This window comes from Uloborus diversus, chromosome 6 (genome assembly GCF_026930045.1).
Source record: "Uloborus diversus isolate 005 chromosome 6, Udiv.v.3.1, whole genome shotgun sequence".
Classification (NCBI taxonomy): Eukaryota; Metazoa; Arthropoda; class Arachnida; order Araneae; family Uloboridae; genus Uloborus; species Uloborus diversus.
The window spans coordinates 92,123,190-92,144,163 of record NC_072736.1 but is presented as its reverse complement, the minus strand read 5'-3'; the positions used below and the strand labels follow the sequence as shown (position 1 = coordinate 92,144,163).

Sequence of the window (20,974 nt, the reverse complement as noted above, 5' to 3'; positions counted from 1 at the left end):
TTTTGAAGAAAGAAAGGAACAATAATAATGTGATTTTTTGTTAATACTTAATGTAACTATTATATTGAATCAATTTTATTCATCAGTTATTTGAATTTAAAGTAAATAATGAAAATACTTCGGATGTGGGAGAATGTCAGATGGCCACTACTGAAATTTTCAGATTTTGGAGTAGATTTGGGTCAAGTTTGAGGTTTAAGAAAAAGTTGATAAACATGTACAGGTTATAAAACATAAAACTTATAATACCATGGTTAATTTTATATCAATCACTTGAGTAGGTATTTATTAATGTGTATACAGACTTGAATGTAATTTGGTGTGCGCAGTTCTTGAGACACAAGCGAAAGTTTCACCAAAACAAGAATTTTTGAAAAGCAAATGGGGAGAATAACTTTGCTGTCACAACAAGTGCAGTGGACTAGGGTTCTACTGACAACCGGCCGTCAGGTAGCTGCACAGTACAGGTCTACTCAATATACGTGATTTCAGACTGAGCCAAAACTGTGTGATTGTTTTGGAGATATAAATTTGATTCGGATAATCAGTAGATCCGGATAGTCAAGAGCCGGATAAACGAGTATTTGCTGCATTCGAATCTGCCCAAATTAAAGGAAGGTTTAAAATTGCGGGAATCGTTAGTAAATATATGCGTAAAATTCCCCACCCGCGAGCAAATGTATTGAGTAACTTAAATATTTCGCGGTGGAAGAGTTGAACTAGATACAGATCACATTATATTTTAGTTTTCATTTAGATTCGTTGATTAATTATTCCTCACAAGTTTATTATTCAGAAATTATTTCACTTGAGTCAAAGAGTTTTTTGAATTTGTAAATTGTTCCTCCAAATGGCAACTCGGCCGAATTCTGAAAAAAAGTAAGTCGAATCATGGCCCCATTCAATGGCGCTGGCGCTTACATTATTGAGTGGGGCCATGGTCGAATACACAGAGTGAAGAAAATACATAGAGAGGCCCTGCCATACTAAGAAATTGAAGCCGGAAGTTGCACCACTGTATCCCAAGATCCTTAGCTTCTTGCTAAGTATTTTGAGATAAATTGGGATTCAAAACATTCCATTACTGAATTTAAATTGGTTGTTAATTTAAACTTAGATCTTGTTGCAAGTTTATGAAGCACGTTTCTGAAATTGCAATAAAACATGAATTAAAATGCAAACCAATCTGCCAGCTACTTTATTTGGTGCCTTTGCGAGATTGGTGAAAACTACGAAGCGATCATGTTATCATTACCCCGCCCATCATTGCACCGCTGTATCCCATAATTCCGGCTTCAATTTCATCTCCTTTTTACCATAGACGGGGCCTCTCTATGTATATTTCTTTACTCTATGGTCGAATATTATGCGCATAAATTAGATTAATATTTGATGTTATTCAGTAAAATTTTCAGCGTCATTGCTAATTCAATTATAGACCAGGGCTTTAAAGTTGAGGTGTTTTGCTAAAATGAAATCAACAACATCAAAACATCAACATCAATTGTAGTTTCAACTGTAGTTCAACAACAAAAACAATTTTTAAAATTGCATTTTAACTGAAATTTTTTATTTAGATCAAATCGTACTACAAGTACTGTTTGACCACGGATTGTATGTAATTTGGCAATCTGCCAAGTAATTATGATTCCATCTGAATGAATCTAGCAGGAGAGAAGGGAAAACAACGATGGGATTTTGATGCACGCGTTTTATAATATCAGTAGTGCCTTATTCATTTATTGCATTTTCAAAAATAAAATAAGGGGTAACAAAAATAGTTTCCATTTAAACAACAAAAAGAAAAGAAAATATTTTCATTTCGTTCAGGAACGTAAAAGCAAAATGCTAAGCTCAAAACTTTGTTGTAGGGGAAACCCGGGCAACGTGAATACCTTAAGCTTTTCTTTATTTTTGTCGTTTAGTTATAACTTTGGAAATTGAAACAAACTAGTCGACCCGTGCGGAACTCCGCACTGTGCTTCGAATCGTTTCATAAGGTATTTCGCTCTTTAAGAATTTCAAAGGATGAACAATATGAAGAAGAACCGAAAAAAAAAGTAAACGCAGAAGAGAAGACATGTAATTTAAAGACATCAGTAACAAAACCTCGTTAAATACAACGTTGTGATAATTTGATCATCGCTCACCTTTTGGTCGTACATATTTTCAATTCAAACATAAATATCATTAAAAGTGTGGCTGAGTAGTGACTCGTGAAAAAGCAGTAATTGTGCATGTAAAAAAACAGGTTGTGGCAAATACAGTCCTGCCCATGTGAGCATCTGACGGGAAAAAAAGAAACATTAAAGAGATATTTATTGGCACGGATTCGAATTGGCGCCATTCTGATTAACAGCCCGACACCCCAACAAACCTAGCAATTGCGCCTTCCTTTTCGAAAGCTATTCATTGAAGAAATGCGTAGTAAAAAACAGCAAAAAAGCTTTTTGCCAAAAAAGAAAAAAAATACGATCATGCTTCTATGTTTTGTCATTAACGAGCATGATACGATTTAAAATTATTCGAAAAGTATGGAATTTGATTCAAGAATGACGAAGATCTCACGTAGCGATTGCAACGAAAATTCTAGAGAAGTAATAAATTAGATTGAAAATAAATGTTTTTATCTTTGAATATTGAACTATTTCACATAGAAGGTTGCTTTATGAGTTACGGCTTAAATGCCCGCAGATGTTTCTCTTTTAATCGAACACTTAAAATTCAAAACCAAAACCAGTTGAACTGAGTTCGTTTTTTAACTGTAATTTTTCGAACGTAGACAAAATGTTTTTTTTTTCAGCAGAAAGCAGAGGAGTAGAAAAAGATTTCTTGCTAATGAAGTTGATAATAATTTTAATGCTTTATATCGTATTCGTGCGAATGAAAAATTAAAGGTTTACTGGGTGAAATTCGTAGTTTTAATTTGGCGAAGTACTTTTTCATTTGTACAAAAGGTCGAACACTGCTATTAGAAACATCTACATTTCAGCATACAATGAAAATGTTTTTCTGCACAAAAAGGATTTTCTTTAGGTAAATCTAATTCTTTTTATGCTTACATTATGCTGAGTGGTCTGGATGTAGTCAAAGCTTAAAAAAAGGAAGAACACTCTTCGATTAACAGTCAACTTATCCGAATGAAAACTGTAGCCTGCATAAAGGAGTCGAAACACCAAGTAGCATTCCCACTGCATTTATTTTATTACGTTTGCATGTTATGGGTACATGTAATGCGTAATACAAATATAAATTTGATATTCTTTCGGACAGCCCAAACTTGCCCGAAGTTCAGATAGTTTATAGCCGAACGCTCTACCGAAAAAAACTTATCAATTTAACCGAACAACTAAGTCCAGTGCTTTTAAACTTTATTAAAATATGAACACACAGAAAAGCTTTTTTTTTTTTTTTTTTTTTTGCCGAAAGCGACGTAAAAAATGGAAAACTGCATTAGAACTTTGCTTTTAAAAAATGCATAAGAACTACAGGCAGCATCAAGGTTTTGAAACAGCAAGGGGCGTTTTCGAAAACTTAATTTTTCGATCGTAAGTCTATTTTTCTTCATTAGCCAGCCTGATAAGTTTTAAAATGAGAAGGGAATAATATATAAGGTAAGATATTGAAGAAACATTTTTTTATTCTAGAAAATTTTTACAATTTGGCTGCTTGAAGCGTTATGACTTAGATGGCAGCACGTGTTCATCATTTAACAGCACGGTTAAAATACAAACTAAATTGAACTATGCTCTTTTTTAAGCGTAGCTTTTCAAATGTAGTAAAAATGTGATAAGCTTTTTGTTTTTTTGCAAAAAGAAGAAAAAATATATAATTTACCCTTCAAATTGAGGTAGTAATTTTTTTATTTGTACAAAGAGTCAAAAACTCATTAGAAGAATATATATTTCAATATAAGATTTATTATTTTTTTCTGAACAAAAAACAATTCTATTGTAGTCTGAAATCTTAACCCTGTTACTTATATTTTCGCTTACATTATGCTTTAATTTTCTTGCCAGAGCCAAAGCTTAAAAAGAACGTACAATCCCGCAGTAATTTAGCACAAAGTCGCTTCAAGTTTTCATATCAGCAAGGAGCGTTTCCTTCTCATTTATTCCATTCCTTAATAGTTGTTATTCACTTAATTAAGTGTTCATGTAATGCGCGATATTTCTCTAATTTTTTGTTGCAGATTGTCCGGACGTGGGCCCGAACGCGCATTCTCCTGGTTACGAAGAGAACGCGCTGCCGATCAAGCTATTCAGCTCTGTCAGTCATAGCGCAAATTAAAGTTATAAGTTTAGCCGAAAACCTCATTCTGGTTCTTTAAAACAGGTTTTTCGGCTGAAAAAAACAATTTTTAGACCGTGGGTCTATTTTCCGTCAGTAGCCAGCACCATAAGCTTTAAAATAAGGCGTAAGTCAAAGCAATCGATCAAGAATTGAGGAAAATCTGGCATAGAAACCAAAAACAGGCTACAGAAATAATATATAAAGATGTTTATAATCAGTCTTTATTTAATGAACTTACGTAATGCAATAACAGTTGTCCTTAATATTAATTACACTATTAGATACAAGGACAGTTTTCAACAATGGCATGAATATCCACTTTGCCCAACACCCCGGGTAAAGTGGATTCGATTCTAGGGCAAAGGGAACAACATTATTTGTCATGAAACTAAACATTAAAAATAAAATAACCGTCGAAAATTAAAGGAACATATCCAGAAAACATTTTATTGCTACAATGCTAATTATTAAATTTATTACAAACAAAGAAATTGAACTTCAAAATAAAGTAAACGTCGAAAGTTAGAGGAACATATTAAAAAGCTTTTGCTACAATGCTAATTATCGTAATTATTACAAACAAAGAAATTGAACTGAAAAATAAAATAAACATCGAAAATTACAGGCTCATATCAAAAAACATTTTTCTGCAGTACTAATTATTGCAGAATTTATTATAGCAAACAAATGAAACTAAAAAAAGTCAACATCCAAAAAGTTTAGGAACATATTAAAAAAAACATTTTTCTGCTACAATACTAATTATTGCAGTTATCACAAACAAAATCATTTCCATTTTCGAATGCTGAACACTCTTTATGACACCATTGAGTACAAATACGACATTGTATCCTATTTTCCTTTGGCTGATCAACTTCTTCAATGAACATTTCATCACAGAAAATGCACCTTACATCATCAAATGCAGTCCTATGTTTTGTAGCAGAGATTTTTGATTTAGTCTTTTTGGTAGTGGTCTTTTTAACAATCTTTTAAGAAGCTTTAGTCGAAACGTCATCTAGTTACTTCATGACTGTTTTTTATTTATTTATTTTTTTTTTCAATTTTTTTTTCTGATTGTCCTTTACTGGAGTACTTGTCAGGAGTGTAGATCTCTGAAGCTTTCGTTTGCGTGTGTTATTGGTTTAACAGTCTGAGGAATAGGTGGTAAAACCGAAAGACTGTAGTAGTTCTTTGAACATCTAGGTTTGGGTGAAGCGGTGGGAACATCATTGCCTTGGACTTATTCTGTTGTTTCAGATCCCAAGAGAGTATAAGGTTGGTCTTTAATGATAGCATTGTATTGAGATTCTAAAATTGAAGGACTTCCAGGTTCGGATGAAGTGATTTGTCATGACTGGGCATAGTGAATATGGTATCCACTTTGCCCAATCCGCTTTGCCCTTCAGGTACATTTTTGAGGTTACTAAAAATTACTAAAAAACCAGAGCATCTAAACTCGTCGTTTACGGATAGTTGAAAGCTATATAATCGTACATCAAATCCTACTCATAACAAAGAACATGCAGCAAATAGTATTGAAGTTATGAATGAAACACTAACCTCAGTAAACTAATATTGTTTGCCCCAAAACATACTTTGTTCGGTCACTGGCGTCGCGTGACGCGAACTCGCCCCGACGTGTTTGCCGCACACGGAGCGGCAACAGGCGACCGTTTCTATGACAACGCGGCTGCCGGCCAACTAATTATTTGGGAGTTATAGGCAAAATTCGCTTTACCCGGGGTATCCACTTTAGCCGGGTTTCCCCTAAATAAATAAATCAATTAATTTTTACCGTGAGAATATAGATCGAATATACTTTAGGTTTAAAAAATGTTGCTGTGAGCAAATTTTCATTCTTACAAAACTAAGGCTAAATAATAGAGAAGCAAAAGTGCACATCTGAAACAAACCAAATAACATCCCTATAAACTAATAGATACGTCCATTTCCGCCTATAAACCGAATATTAGCCTTTCTATGTAATCGATGGTCAGACAGTAGTAGACTACAACAAGGTAAATGCAGGTTTGGAAGAAAAAAAAATAAATAAAATGTTTCACTTTTGGTAAAAATTTTTGTTCAAAAGAAGACATAATTATTTATTTAATTAACACTATTGATTAAATAGAATTTAGAAATGGAAATTTAATAACATTTAAATCAAATCTTTACAATCAACTTTAAAACGTGAAAAAACATTTGATTTGTGGAGTTTTCCTCAAAACGGACCTCGACGTTAAAATAACCAACTTGTAGGCATTCCACGAAATATGGATGACAGAGTAATAGATGGTTCAATGTTGTTTAATGCATGGTTGATTTCACTATCTATCCATCTAATGGGGTTGCGTTAGAGGCTAACCAGTGGGCACTAACTAGACCTAGAGGCCAACTAGACTCAGAGGCTAGTGCCTAGAGGCAAACTAGAGGCACTAACTTTTACAGATCTAGTGCGATCTTCTAATATAGCATCCATTCTTTCATGTAGCACCAGTATCGGTGGGTGCCATTAACACGAGAATTTTGATACCCAGTTTTCCATCAGATGGAGGCACCAGGTCTCTATTCGATGCGAAACTGCACTAGGCGTTTAATAGCACTCCTTAAAATTTAATTTTAACCATTTTTGTTTTTTTAATTTAGATCGAATATGGATGACAGAGTAATAGATGGTATATTTCTGGGATCCCTAGAAAATTTACCTCCTGTCAGTTCCAAAATTGTACGAATATTTACGAGCTCAACTTTCACTGGTAAGTAATTGTTGTCTCTTTCAACTTCACGTTCTAGTCTCCGTAATTGTAGCAGGTGATTATTTAAAAAAAAAAAAAAACTTCACCTATAAGAACTATGCCCGAGTTTTAAGCGCAAAATTAAGGAAATTCTTTAGTCGCTAGTGGATGATAATAACAATTTCATTAGCATGGGCATGGCCAGCATTCCCGTTAGGGAGGGGCAAGCATAGGCGAAACACGATAGTGATTTTTAGTTGACTCCCCCCCCCCCTTCCCCAGTACGAATCTCGAAAATTGCTTCAAATTCTAGTCCTCCTCTCTCTCTAAAAAAAAAAAGGATTTTATGCTATTTTTGGTCAGATGAAGACAGAAAAAGCAGTTATGTGACTCTTCCCCAGAAAGGTTTCGAAACTGAAATCCTAAAATTGCATTTCTAAATTAGCTTTGGTGACATTTGGAAAATGCGTGGGAATCGGAGGTTTTCTTCCAGGGAAAGTTGCCCTTCCCTGCCCCCTTCTGGCTACACTCATGCTCAATTGTAACCACTTCACTTTTATGAAATAGTGGGTTGCAACCTTTTACTCAAAGTGCAAAACGATATCTCTACACATTGAAAAAAAAAAAAAAATAACGTCAAAGAAATTGTGAAAGGAAGTTTGTCTCGGGTCAGCACCCAGGACACTCCATAGCTTCTACAGCCTTGAAATGTGGTACAAAATTACTTCGAGCCCCGGGGGATTTCCCCTGGGGTTTTCGAATTAGTTTTTTTGTAATTAAATTTTTCAACTAAAATTTCACGTAAATTAGTAACTCCAGAGCTCGAATACGCTACCTTGCGGTGATTAACAATACTAAAGAAAAGGGTAAAACATTCTATTCCACGTGTTTTCTTTGGGGTAAAATTACAGGGCTTCAGACAGTTTATGATGTAATGTAATTTCAGAAGAATAGAAAAGAAAGCTTCCCACAAACACAATGAAAAATTACTGTCATTCACTAAGCGTCAAAGCAAGTTATAAGTTACGGCATTTGTTTGTTTTACCTTTTTCATCATCCATTAGACAGTGGATACAGCGCCTGTATAGTTTATTGAAGTTTCAAATTACACATTAAAGGGATGAAAGATTTATCACACCCCTGAACATCATATGCCGTTCGAAAGAGATTTTTTTTCTGCATCAAATGAAGCTTATTATAATTTTCTCCATAAATTAGAACAGCAAATATAACGGGTTTCTATTTTAGCTAAAAGTCCTAGGCTCAACTCAATTCAAGTTCGGAGCTAAAGAAAGCTTTTCAAAGCGCTGTAGCTCAAGTTGGTCACCTTGCATCATCTCTTGGTTAATATTATTAAAAAGAACATATTTTTTTCTTATCAAAATAAGTTTTTTTTGATGGTGTTCTTTTAGATAAGGATGAAAAAATGAGCTCGTAATTCTGCCTGTCGTAACGAATTGCTGTGTTTAAGCTAAGGTTTCTGAAAATTTTATCACACTAGAAGCCTGAATATTTTAGGAGCTTAGAGTGCTTTTATTTGTCAATACGTTCTACTGTCCAACCACGGATTGTATGGAATTTTCAAACGTTTAGATGAGACGAATCTATCTGAATGAGGGGGAAAAGTAAAAATTTGATGCGTGTATTCCGCTCATTTGAATGAGACTCTGCTTCTGCAAAAGCTGACATCGCTAAAAATAATAGATTTGTCCATTTCCGGCTGTAAAACGGATGTTTGCCTTTTCATACAATCCGTGGTCAGACAGTAGTATATTTGTGAGTGTGAGTTCATTAACTTTTGTGTATCACGCGTGCGAAGTCTTGATAAAACAGTGGAGATTTTTTTCCCCTGGATTTTACGTTGCCATAAATTTTGCACAAAATAATTCAAAAACTTGTAATTCAATCGTCAATATACATGTTTTTAATGGGTTAAAGTTGCAGAGTGTAAATATTGATTTTCTAAAAGATGTTGTCATCCAAAGTGGCTATCGAAATCGTTCACATGAAAAATAACTTCTTTTAATGCCATGTAGTTCAAGTTTCTTGCAACTTTTTTTCAGTGGTGCCATTACAAAGAACATATATTTTTTCCTATAAAAATAGTTCTTCTTCCGATAGTGTTCTTTCAGATAAGCATGAAAAAATGAGCTTGAAATACTATTTGTCATTCATGAGAAAATTTTGTCCTGCAATGAATAAAGAATGGCGATTACCCTGGAAACCAGTTAATAGGGATTTTCAATCGCTATTATTCAATAATAGTAGTTTTATTTTTCTTTTAAAAAAGTTAGTTAAAAAATTAAATATGAGAGAAACAGAAAAACACCTTGCTCTGTCTGATGTATCACTCTATTTCCAGAACTTCACTTCAACGTCACAAGTAAAGAAATCCATCTTGAATTAGAGCGCGTGGTTGTCTTTTCTATCAAGATATCGTGTATCAATGATTTCAATGCCAGCAATTATTAGCAGAACGAAAACTGTTAGTTAAATAAAATATTCATTTGGCGAAGTTTGACAGTGTCCTGAAACTTTATTTTGGTAACGCTAGTGACTTGATCACTTGTGACGTTAGCAGCAAAAATGAAAGCAACGACTGAACGTCGTTTTGTTTGAGAGAGAAAATAAGTCAAAATTGAGAAAACAAGTAACTCACCCATTGTTTTTGACCATGCTCTATCAGAGAAAAAAAAATATTTTTGAAAAATGGGAAACACACACACACACAACACTTTTTTTTTTTACAAAATAAAATCAAATATTCCTGACGTCCTCCTGCGTTCCCTCAACTACAGCACTTCTTTTAGCAGTATTTCTGTAGTAAAAGTAAAATGTTATGTGCTCAATTTCAGATATGTCGATGGAGAGAAATGCACTAATGGAAGAAGTTTATCCGAGAATAAAAGACTTTTGCAGAGAAAAACACGGTCTTGAGTTTCAAGTAAGTGCAACGCAAGTAAAACATGTTTTACCGTCAAGTGCGCCTTTTTGGTGATTTTTAAGGGCATCTTCCATTTTATTTGAGACAATGAGACCGGAATTTTACCCAAGATAATTACACATCTCAGAAACGGAATATCCCATGGCTAAAAAAAAACGCAGCTAAAGTATAGGGCGTGGTGGTTTTTTTATGTGGCAAAGTTGCATAAATGAATGCGTCAACTTTTATGCCACTGTACTTTCTCACTCAAAATGCATGTTAAACTCATCTAAGTCTATTTTAAGGTAACCATGCCGTAGCACAGAAGCAAAACAATTTGTGCAGTCGCCGGTTCGGGCTATGAAACTTTGGTAACATAGAAACACAACATTAACATTTCCAGGAATTTAAAAAATAAGTAGAAATAATTGTTTCGCACGAGACTCTCACGACAATTCAAAAGCAATGTGTAACCCCGCATTCACATTCAAATTGTTTGTCATCAGAAAAATAAGGTTATAAGCTAAAATATCATATGTGATTTTCTACAAGCTAGTGCTTCACTGTAAAATTTTTGTGAAGCTTTATTTATACTTCGATAGCCGCTAAGTAGCCCAAAAGTTAAAAAAAGATGCAAGTTGGATCGGGGTCACAAAGTTGGTGAACTTGTCGATACCTCGTTGTTCTTTCTCATCATATCTATAACATATATTAAAATTCGATATTATCTATGCATGTATGTATGTACTATGTATGCATGCATGTTGGCCATCCGAACTCCTCTAGAACGCCGGAGAATTGAGAATCTAATCCGGTATGGATAGAATCTTAATTTTTCGAACATTATGTTTAGGCAGGTTTTGTTTTTTTGCGACTTTAATTAGTGGAGATATTAATATAATCCTTTTTCTCCCTCCTTTCTTCGTAGGAAATCGCGTTTTGGCTAATGTGAAGTTACCACTCATTTCTCGTACGAGCCGCTTTACTATACGGTATAATTCGATACTTCGTTACTTCGTGGAAACGGACTAGAACAGTAATCCACTGCAGTTGGAGCAGGCGAGCTGCCGTCGCAGATGGCAAGAAGGGGGCGAAGCATTCGGTTTATAGTGAGAAATGTACACACAGATTAGCTTGCAGGGAAGCCAGTTTATTGACTTTGAAGAAGAAACACTTTGAAATGAACGAAATACGCGAATTAAGTTTCTTCTTTTCCCTTGTTGGACCCATTCATAGGGACTCGCCTGAACTGGCTGTATTACCACTTTTCTGTGGCAAGCGTAGTTTGGCAGTACTTGCAAGATCCTTTCTTGTCAGTTTTTGGGGAAGGTAATTTTTTTCCCCAGAAAGCACACAGATGAAGTTTTCAGTGCAACATTTTTAAGAAAATGTTTTATACAAGCGATGAGAGCCAGTTTGGGGGTTAGACATTTGTCACATACAGAAGCATCGCATAAAGGTTGCACTCGCCATTAAAAAGATTTTTATTGAAACATAGATCGTTCAACTTCTTTATGAGCTTGGGATATATGAGTGAGATATTTTTCGTCTGTGTAGGCAGATGGCCCGCGAAGCCGATCTTTGAGGCCCGTTGTTACGTTCACTACGTTTAAACTTTCCAAAATAACAAATGATCTTCATTCGGTTCACCCTACATTTCTTCGACTTTTAAAATTTCCTCCCTCTTCAAATATATCAAAAGGTGAAGTTGAAACTGAAAAATAGGGGGGAGGAAATTTCAAATGTCACCAAAAGTAGGGGACACCATTCAGTATTACGAATGATTGTTGCAAATTTGAAGCCAAATAGCTAGAAATTAGTTTCTAAAAACAGATGACAACTTCAAAACTTCGTATTAATAAAATATGCATATTAGGGTATATCGAAAAAGGCCGAATTAAATTTTTTTTTTAAATCTGAATTTCCAATAGTGCGGGGAAGTTGTCTTATGTTTATTGTTAGTATGTGTGCAAAATTTTGTTGATCTGAGTTAATATCTTCAGTTGCCTCTGGGGCCGTTCATCATACAAAATTCATCAATTATATCGTTTTTTCAGTGTTTGTTAAAAAAAAAAAAGAAATAGGAATCTTTACTTCCAATAGAGCGGAAAAGTTACCTTATGTTATTGTTAGTATGTGTGCAAAATTTTGTTGATCTGAAGTAATATTTTCAGTTGCCTCTGGGACCATTAATTATGCAAAATTCACTAATTTTATCGTTTTTTCAATATTTGTTAAAAATATCGTCATCAGATGTCGCTGTGCTGTGCAGCTACGCTGCTAGGAAACCACCACTTTTGTTGTTGTTTGGCTGTCTTCGTATTCGTGTAGCAGACCAAGAATTTATGTTGTCAAAACTTGTAAATTAACGTTCATGGTTATTATAGACGAATATTCAAAAGATTACAAGGATCCTAAAGATTGCAAAGATTCAAAGTAAGTACTTTTTATAATGATTCTATTCTTAGCTATTTTGTTGTTTCAAGATGGCGGCTTCAATAGGGACCACGTGCTTTGTGTTCGCCCGCTGCCTTTTTGCTAAGATCGAAGCGTAGCCTGAGCCATGACTGAAATGGTTCCTACTACCTACCCTACATTTCATAATACTATATGCATTATTTGCCTTAACTTACTGTACCATTTTGACTTTACAGTAATGGCAAGCAAAACCATAAGGAAGACAAGAAAACTGTCTACTTGTCCTATCTTTGGATTTCCAAATGACTTGAAAAGTAATGTCTTGCCAACATACCAGGACGTTATGAAGTGTTACCTTTATTTTATGCAAAAGTTTAGAGAAAATAACAATGGCAAACAACCCTCTTTAAAAGAAATATCAGAAATGTTATCAATAAATATTGAAGACTTATGAAAAAAGGCTTCCATTCCCAGTGTGTCTCACGAGCGGATTCGTAAAATGTTTCACGATTATCACAGTAAATATAGAAACCTTGTAAAAAAAATGAAACCAAAGATGACAGATGTGTTCAAAGCTAAGGTAGAGGCTTTCAAAGAAAATGCAGCCAAAACCCTTTTTGATATTTCTACGTGTAAATGTTCCGATTTTATTGGACGTATTTGTCCGAAAATTAAAAAGATACCTATAAATGAGCAGGAATGTCTAACAGACCAGAGAACCATCAGGAAAATGTACATCAGTGCTATTGATATTAAAACAGGTCTACAACTCCAGGCACGAGAACAGAGAAAGAGCAAAGTAATTTGTTCTAAAGGCGAAGAAATCGGTGCTGCTGCTTTACATAAACAAAATTTTGAGCAACTGGAAAACTTAACAACATCCTCGCAATCGGATGATTCTGAAGCCGACTATGCTACAGATACAAGTGTAGTTGAAGATCCAAATTTTCTCAAGGTACGTCATAGCCGAAAACGGAAGAATAACGCTAACTCAAAACAAATGAGGCTATCTTTGCCGTCATTAGCAATCTCCTGTGACAGGACAGGGGTTTCGAACAGAGGGGCTGCAATATTAGCAAGCGCTGTTTTGGAGGATTTAAAAATCATCACAAAAGAAGATAAGTCAAAAGTAATAGACAAAACTAAAATACAAAGAGAAAAGAAAAAACTTCGATTAGAGATCAATGTACAAGAAAAAGAAAAAGCATCAGTACTTGAAGGTTTGTACTTTGATGGTCGTAAAGACACCACAATCGTGATGGATAAAGTCAAAGGCAAATGTAGCAAAAGCACTATAAAAGAAGAACATGTGGTTTTAATAAGTGAGCCGGGCTCAAGTTACATGAGACACATTAGTCCTGCATCTGGGCACGGTCACGTTATTAAGTCGAGCATTATCAGTTGGCTGAACTCCAAAGACATATCAACTTCAGAACTTGTAGCAGTGGGATGCGATGGGAGTAATGTTAACGTTGGGGCAAGTAATGGAGTTATTGCTCTAATTGAAAAGGAACTTGATAGGTCCAATGGTTAATTTGTCTATTACATTCCAACGAACTACCTCTTCGACACCTGATTGAGCACCTGGACGGACCGACTTCAGGAATCTCATGGATTCACTGGTCCGAATGGAAAACAATTAAAATTCTGTGAGAATTTCGAGGTAGTAAAGTTTACTCCTGTGGAAGTGGAATTACCCGAAGTTGACAAAGAGCACCGCTCAGCCTGCCTTAGCACTGATCAAAAGTATCTGATTAATATATGCGAAGCAGTAGCAAGCGGAAATTATTCCCAATCTTTGGCAAGAATGAATCCAGGAAAATTATCCCATGCACGTTGGTTAACCACAGCCAACAGAATATTACGCTACTATGTGGGATGTAGTGAGCCAACGGAAAATTTGCGAATATTAGTAGAGTACATAATGAGAGTCTACTGTAAAATGTGGTTTAAGATAAAAGTTGAGTCGTTGTGCACAGATGGTGCTCGCCACTTGTGAAACACAATAAAGTTGTCACGTTATCTCTCCAGCGAACTTAAGGCAGTTATTGACCCAATACTTCAGAGAAACGGCTTTTACGGTCATCATGAGAATATTATTTTATCAATGATCTCTGAAAAACGTCCGCATGTGAGGAAACTAGGCATTCTTCGTATAATGAAAGCTAGAGGAATGAAGTCCAATTCATCCACTGAAGAAATCCGTAAATTCAAGATCCCTTTACTAAACTTTGATTCATCTGATTACATAGATATGATAGATTGGCAAACGTGCAAGCTGACTGAACCACCAATTACAAAAAAAAAAAAAAAAAAATTTCTAAAGAAGCTCTAAAGAACATGGTTGAAACAGGTGAACTTCATGGAGTTTGAAAATTTCCATGTCATACTCAGACGGTAGAGAGACACATTAAACTGGTTACAGAGGCATCCTCTGCGGTGTGTAGTACTGAAACTAGAGATGGTTATATTCAATCTAAACTAGCATCTCGGAAACTAATACCCAGTTTCAATACCAAATCTGATTATAACACTCAGCAAGACTAAAGGGAATGCATTTTAAACTGTATTTGATACATACTTCAGTTGTATTCTATTGTTTGCATTTTAATTAAACACTTGTTAAATTAGTAATTGTGGATTCTGTTTCATTATGTACGCGTTGCACATTTTTACAATTTGTTCGACCAAAAAAATGCTAAAATAAATAACCTTAATTAAAAGAATTACAGTCGTAGAAGTGTTGAAGGAAAATCATTGAAATGAGCGAATTTGGCCAGATAAGCAACCCCTAGAGGCAACTGAAGCAATTAACCATCATCAACAAGAAGTTCTGTCTAGAACTAGATGAGCCTACTTTCCCGTATACCCATACTACTTTCTAGTACCTGATCAATATTCTCAAAAATAGCTAAAATCGCAAATTTTTTCAAACATATTTTAAAAATACTTTAAGCTGATTTCTAGGAATAAAATAATCCCCACTCATCTAAAAAAAATTTATGCGTAAAAAAAAAAAAAGCAGCAACTTTTAAACAAAGCAGCTAATACACTTTTTTCCATTAAAAAAAAATCTTTAACAGCTTTCAAAACGAGAAAATAATAATTAAAATTAATCAGCTCATTAAAATAAATACATCATATCAAAAAAAAATCGTTTCTTTTCCCCTGTTGCCAAAAAACATTTTTTTAAATGAATTAATGCACCAAAAAAAAAAAAAAAAAACAATAAAATGTCAACTTAAAGAAATAATTTTCTTTGTCAAAAAAAAAAAAAAAAAAAAAAAAAAAAAAATCGTCTGCGCATATCTTTATGTAGAAACATAAATGACTTCGAGTTTATTCGCCAAAAACTGAGTACCTAAATTGAAACTTTAGCGTAAAATAAAAACAAGTCATATCAACAATAATTATTTCACAGTTAAAACCATAGCTGCGGAGTCGGAGTCAATCTCATTTTGAGATAAAGGAGTCGGAGTCGAATATTTAAGAATCGGAGTCAGTCATTTGTCCACCGTGTATAAATTTTTGCCAAAACTACGAAGTCAGAGTCAAAGTCGGGGAGTCGGAGTCCGATTAATTGTCGGGCACAGGAGTCGGAGTCGGAGTCAAGTGCCCCTAAATTCTCGGAGTCGAAGTCTGGAGTTTGACGTCAAGAGTTATTTCCAACAAAATTTGTTTGAAGTAAATCCGCCTTCAAGTACGGAATCTTCATTGACTTTCAGTTTCCCCGTAGGCACTATTGTTAAGGGATTTGAACTGTTCAAAATTAAACGGAAAATTGTTCAAATCAAAAAGATATTTTATATACAAGTTTTTCATCAAAAACTTTTTCCTACAAAGCTTGTTTGAAGCAAATTCGCCTCACAGTTCGGAATTGCTTTGAATTTCCCCGTAGGCGCTAATGTTAAGTTTTTTTGAACTGTTCAAAATTGAACAAAAAATAGTTCAAATCAAAAAGTGAAATATGGGAATGAGGTGTCCTCGCCGAGATCTTTCGAACAAAAAAAGTTTGTTCGAATCGGACTATTCATTCAAAAGTTATTAGGGGGGACAGACAGACAGACCGACAGACAGACAGACAGACAGACCGACAGACAGACCGACAGACATTTTTCCCCATCTCAATACCCTACTTTCCAATTTTTAATTTTTCAATATTTATTTAATTATTTTATTTATTTTTGACTTTTTTTTGTTTTTCACGATATTTTTAAGATGCATTAAGCCTTCTTTCATGCTTTTTTCTCCTTTTTCTGACTTTTACTGGGAAAGTAGGCTAATAAAAATTTGCACACGCTCTAAAGATGTAATATGGCAATTATTTGGCACTTTTGGAACTTAAAAAATTAATCTCTTAGTTTTTTAAAAAAAATATTAAAAAAACATAAAAATTAGTGAATTTTGCATAATGAACGGTCCCAGAGGCAACTGAAGATATTAACTCAGATCAATAAAAATTTTCATACATACTAACAATAACATAAGGCAACTTTTCCGCACTATTGGAAATTTGATATCAAAAACTTTTTTTTTCGATACACCCTAATGCATAAACGTAGTAATGACACCAATAGTTTTTGGTTGAATTTTGTAATTTTTTTTCATTTTCCACGTTTTTCAGTTATCTAGAAAAAGTATTTAAAACAAATTTTAATTTTATATTTGTTCTGGCCGCGAGATTCATCTTAGCATCAGATGCGGTCCTCGGGTAAAAAAAAAAAAGTTGTGACACCATTGGTGTAGAATGAATGTTTTTTTTTTTTTTTTTTTTTTAAATTGAGCTCCTGCTTATGTATCTAATCAAGAATCGTTTGTTGTTGATGCAATGCACAATTCCGCATAAATACTTAAAATGAATCTTTTTTTTTTTTTTACTGAATATGATTTTTATAAGTAATTTACTTTCAGCATTTATGATATAAATGTACTCGCGTCAACAGAAAATTAATTTAAAATCCATTTCAGGTGGTTGACATGCGGTGGGGTGTGACAGATGAAGCAACAGATGACCATCTCACAACAGAATTGTGCATGACGGAGATACAAAACTGTCAGCGCTTGTCCATGGGGCCGAATTTTGTGGTAAGGATCAGAAAATTCATAACGATATCCATGTAAAAGTCTTTTTATATACTAAAATGTTTTTTGTTCACTTTAAGACACTATTTAAGATATGTCATCGCCTCAGAGCAACAGTAAGATATCTAATCCCAGAAATAATACTAAGATACCTTACTGTTGCTCTAAGGCGACGATGTTTGTACGCTCCAAGTAATTTTTGTGAACTCAATTTCAGATCACAATTCTTTATATTGAAAGTGTCATTCTGTATGTTTGCCATACTTTTAATAACTGATAAGAAAGTAACGAAAAAATAAAATTAAGAAGTATTACTTTTAATGTGCGTATATGGGTCATACAACAAGCACCCATTGTTTGAAAAAATGATTGACTCCTAGGCGATAGGCACGAATTTTTTTCGGAAAAATTGTCAAAAAGTGATCTATTTTTTTCGACAGAAAATAAATACCGATATATGTATAGTGTACTCGTAACTTATTTTTTGCAATTTCAGTTGTGTGGGGAGGAGGGTGACTAAGGAGTTGAGGTAACAGTTAATTTTAAATAAATGGTATATAAACAATGTGTAAACGATTCGATTACATGTTTATTTCGCAAAATATTAAAATTAAATTAAATCAAACTGCCATACTTACAAGCAGAGGCGGATCAATTGAAAGGGGGGCCCTAAGCGGTAAAAATTTTGGGGCCCCCTCTTAAGTAAAAAAAAAAGAAGTTCCAAAAAAATAAAAATAAGGTATAAACAAAAATTTTAAGTAATATCGTTACACAATAATTTTTATTTTTTGTATCTAACTTATATAAATTTTCGGCGTGCTTTACTGGCAGCAAAATCGTCAATTATTCTTTTAGTGTCGATGCGATTTAACATATCTTCCTCTATGTATAAAATCGTCAAGTTATTTAATCTATCTAATCCCATTTTATTCCTTAAATAATTTTTCACTCTCTTCAAAACAGAAAAAGATCGTTCGCCAGACGCATTCGACAATGGAATAGTTAAAAAAAATTTCAGCAATGTTTCCATGTTCAGAAATGTACAGTAAGACATTTCTTTCGCTGCATGATAAATGTGATAACAAGAGTCTGGAAGTGAGTCTAATGTGTCTGGATTTTCTGGTGTTGTTTCAGAGGCGTTTTCTTTTAAGAACATAATAAAGTGATAAAATTCATCTTCTAAAGTGCAAAAATCAATATCATTTCTGTAAATTTCCTTCAAACTTTTGAGTGATGCTTTTATTCCTTCTGTAGACATGCTTCGATCAAAGAAGATCCGAAATGGCTCAAAGGCAACTTCATATTTCTGAGCTCTTACAATAGATAACTGTGCGTTTATGCTTTCACTTATCACAGAAAAAGAATTAACTTTAAAATCGTTTCTGGTTGGGAACTTGTGTTCTGGTTCTTTATTTTCATCAAAAAAATAGTTCCTCTTTCGACGTCTACTAGTTTGCACATCCTCTTCACTAAATGCTAACACTGAAATATCAGTTGCTTCTTGTTCTACTCTTTCGAATTCTTTTCGAAAATTAATGAGGAAATTTTCTAGCGATTTCATTAAACGGAACCCTTTTAAGAATTCACATTCTATTGATTGCAATGATTTGCTAACTGTATTTATTCATTGCAAAATAGTATTCCAAATCACAGTCATTAAGGCAGTTTCATATTTTACCATCTTCTTTAAGAGTGCTGTCGCCTCTAGAACTGTCGCTTTTTTCTCTTCTTTTGCAGTACCAATTTCTTGCACAGCCTCTATTATGTGTGAGAATCCAAGTTTTATAGCCAATACCGCATCTGCTCTAGCTGACCACCTTGTGTCAGAAACTCTTTTTACAGAAACTGATTGACTCTTTGTGTACACTTGGAAGCCAAAATGCTCCATCGATGAGTTGATGCAGAGAAAAATGTAAACAGCTTCTGCACAAACATAAAATATTTCATTGCAGTGCTACAACTTTCTGCATCGAACTTTCCCATTAAATTTAGGGAATGGTTCGCACACGAAATAAAAATAAGTTTGGGACAGTACTTTCGTTTCGACATATCTGCACGGGCCGTTCGTTTAATTACAGTTAGTAATATTTGAAACCAACATATTCGACCTTTGCATTCCATTTAAATTTCGGGGTCCTATGGCATAGTGGAGAAAATTTTAGGGCCCCTTAATCGGGACTCACGGACCTGTTGGTCAAGGGCAGATCCAGCATCTGGTTAAAGAGGGGTCATTTCGGGAGTCATTTTTTGACATAAAAAGAGCATATTTTGGAGGCCCGTAAAGTAGAACTCATGTGCCTATTGGTAAATCAGGCCCCGGCTGTAAAAAAAACTCGTTCATTCAGTTTCAGTTGGTAAAATCTAAAACCAACGTATTCGAACTTACTCTAAAACCAACGTATTCGAGCTTTAGATTCTTGCCGAACTTCGAGGCCCTATGGCATTGGCATCGTAATTCAAAATGTTGGTAACAAAAATTTGGGTGGGGGCCCCTAAACCAGTTATAATGGGCCTTTTGATAAACCAAGCCTCGACTGTAAAATAACTCATTCGTTTAGTTACAGTTGGTAATATTTGAAATCAATTTGTTCGAGCTTAACAGTTTCCAGTCGAGCTTTGGTCCCTATTGTATCGCTGAATTTCGGGGCCCTGCAGCATCACGGGGCCCCCTGCGGCCGCTTAGTTTGCGTACCGTTAGACCCGCCACTGCTTACAAGCATACAATGGGTAAAAATTCAATGAAACTGGATATACGTCTTACTTTTTACAATCCAAGTGACTGCTTTATTAACAAAGGATTCCCAACAAGCTTATGGCATACCATCCAAATGCACGACGTGGTTTACACGGCAAAATGCGAAGTTGATACCTCTCTCAATGTTGTCTTAATCTTTTAGTTTTTTTAGAATCCACGGCTTCTATATTTAAATAGTGTATCATCCAACATCCTTAATACACCCTATAGTGGAGGAGCCGACGCATCCGCCATTTTGGAGCTAATTTAACCCAGTGCTTGTGCTTCGTAGCAATAGCATTGCTGCTGATGTTTACGTTTCTTTAGCATGTGTTAAATTGAGTCAAATGGGTGTTTGTTCGACTGTTAATTGTGCAAACAGCTCCAAGAAAGGATTTCAGCTCTTTAGATATCCAGCAGATGCAGAAAGAAAAAATAAATGGATAATTAATAGCCCGCAAAGTGACTGGTAGCCTGGAAACGACGCCAACTGTTTCCAAAATTTCGCCAATATTCACCTTCGCTCTCTGACTCTCTCGTTCCCTATTTGGCGGATGATTGCCAATAAAGGTAGCTTTCTCTGTTGTACGCTTGCTACAAAACGGCGGATGCGTCAGCCTCTCCAGTTATAGGGGTTCTAGTTTACACAAGTAAAGTGCTGCATAAATAGCATCATTTATTGTAAAGAAGATGTTATTTATTTTTACTGGAACGGGTCTCACACGGGTATTAGAAATATAACAACGCAATTCGCGGTAACAATTGCCCGTTTCTGACACGGCTAAT

The 20,974-nt window shown here is 34.7% G+C and overlaps 2 protein-coding genes across 2 annotated transcripts in view; one reads left to right on the top strand and one right to left on the bottom strand.

Moving 5' to 3' along the window:
* The window catches only part of LOC129224069 (uncharacterized), a 118,234-nt gene that overhangs the window by 74,386 nt on the left and 22,874 nt on the right, over positions 1-20,974 (bottom strand). The gene's annotated exons all lie outside the window — the stretch shown is intronic.
* LOC129224068 (NACHT and WD repeat domain-containing protein 2-like) overlaps positions 6,950-20,974 on the top strand; it is a 32,396-nt gene continuing 18,371 nt past the window's right edge. Inside the window, exons 1-3 of the mRNA XM_054858469.1 lie at positions 6,950-7,052; positions 9,887-9,975; positions 17,341-17,457. Of these exons, the coding sequence (XP_054714444.1) occupies positions 6,950-7,052; positions 9,887-9,975; positions 17,341-17,457 (309 nt within the window). The remainder of the gene's footprint in view (positions 7,053-9,886; positions 9,976-17,340; positions 17,458-20,974) is intronic.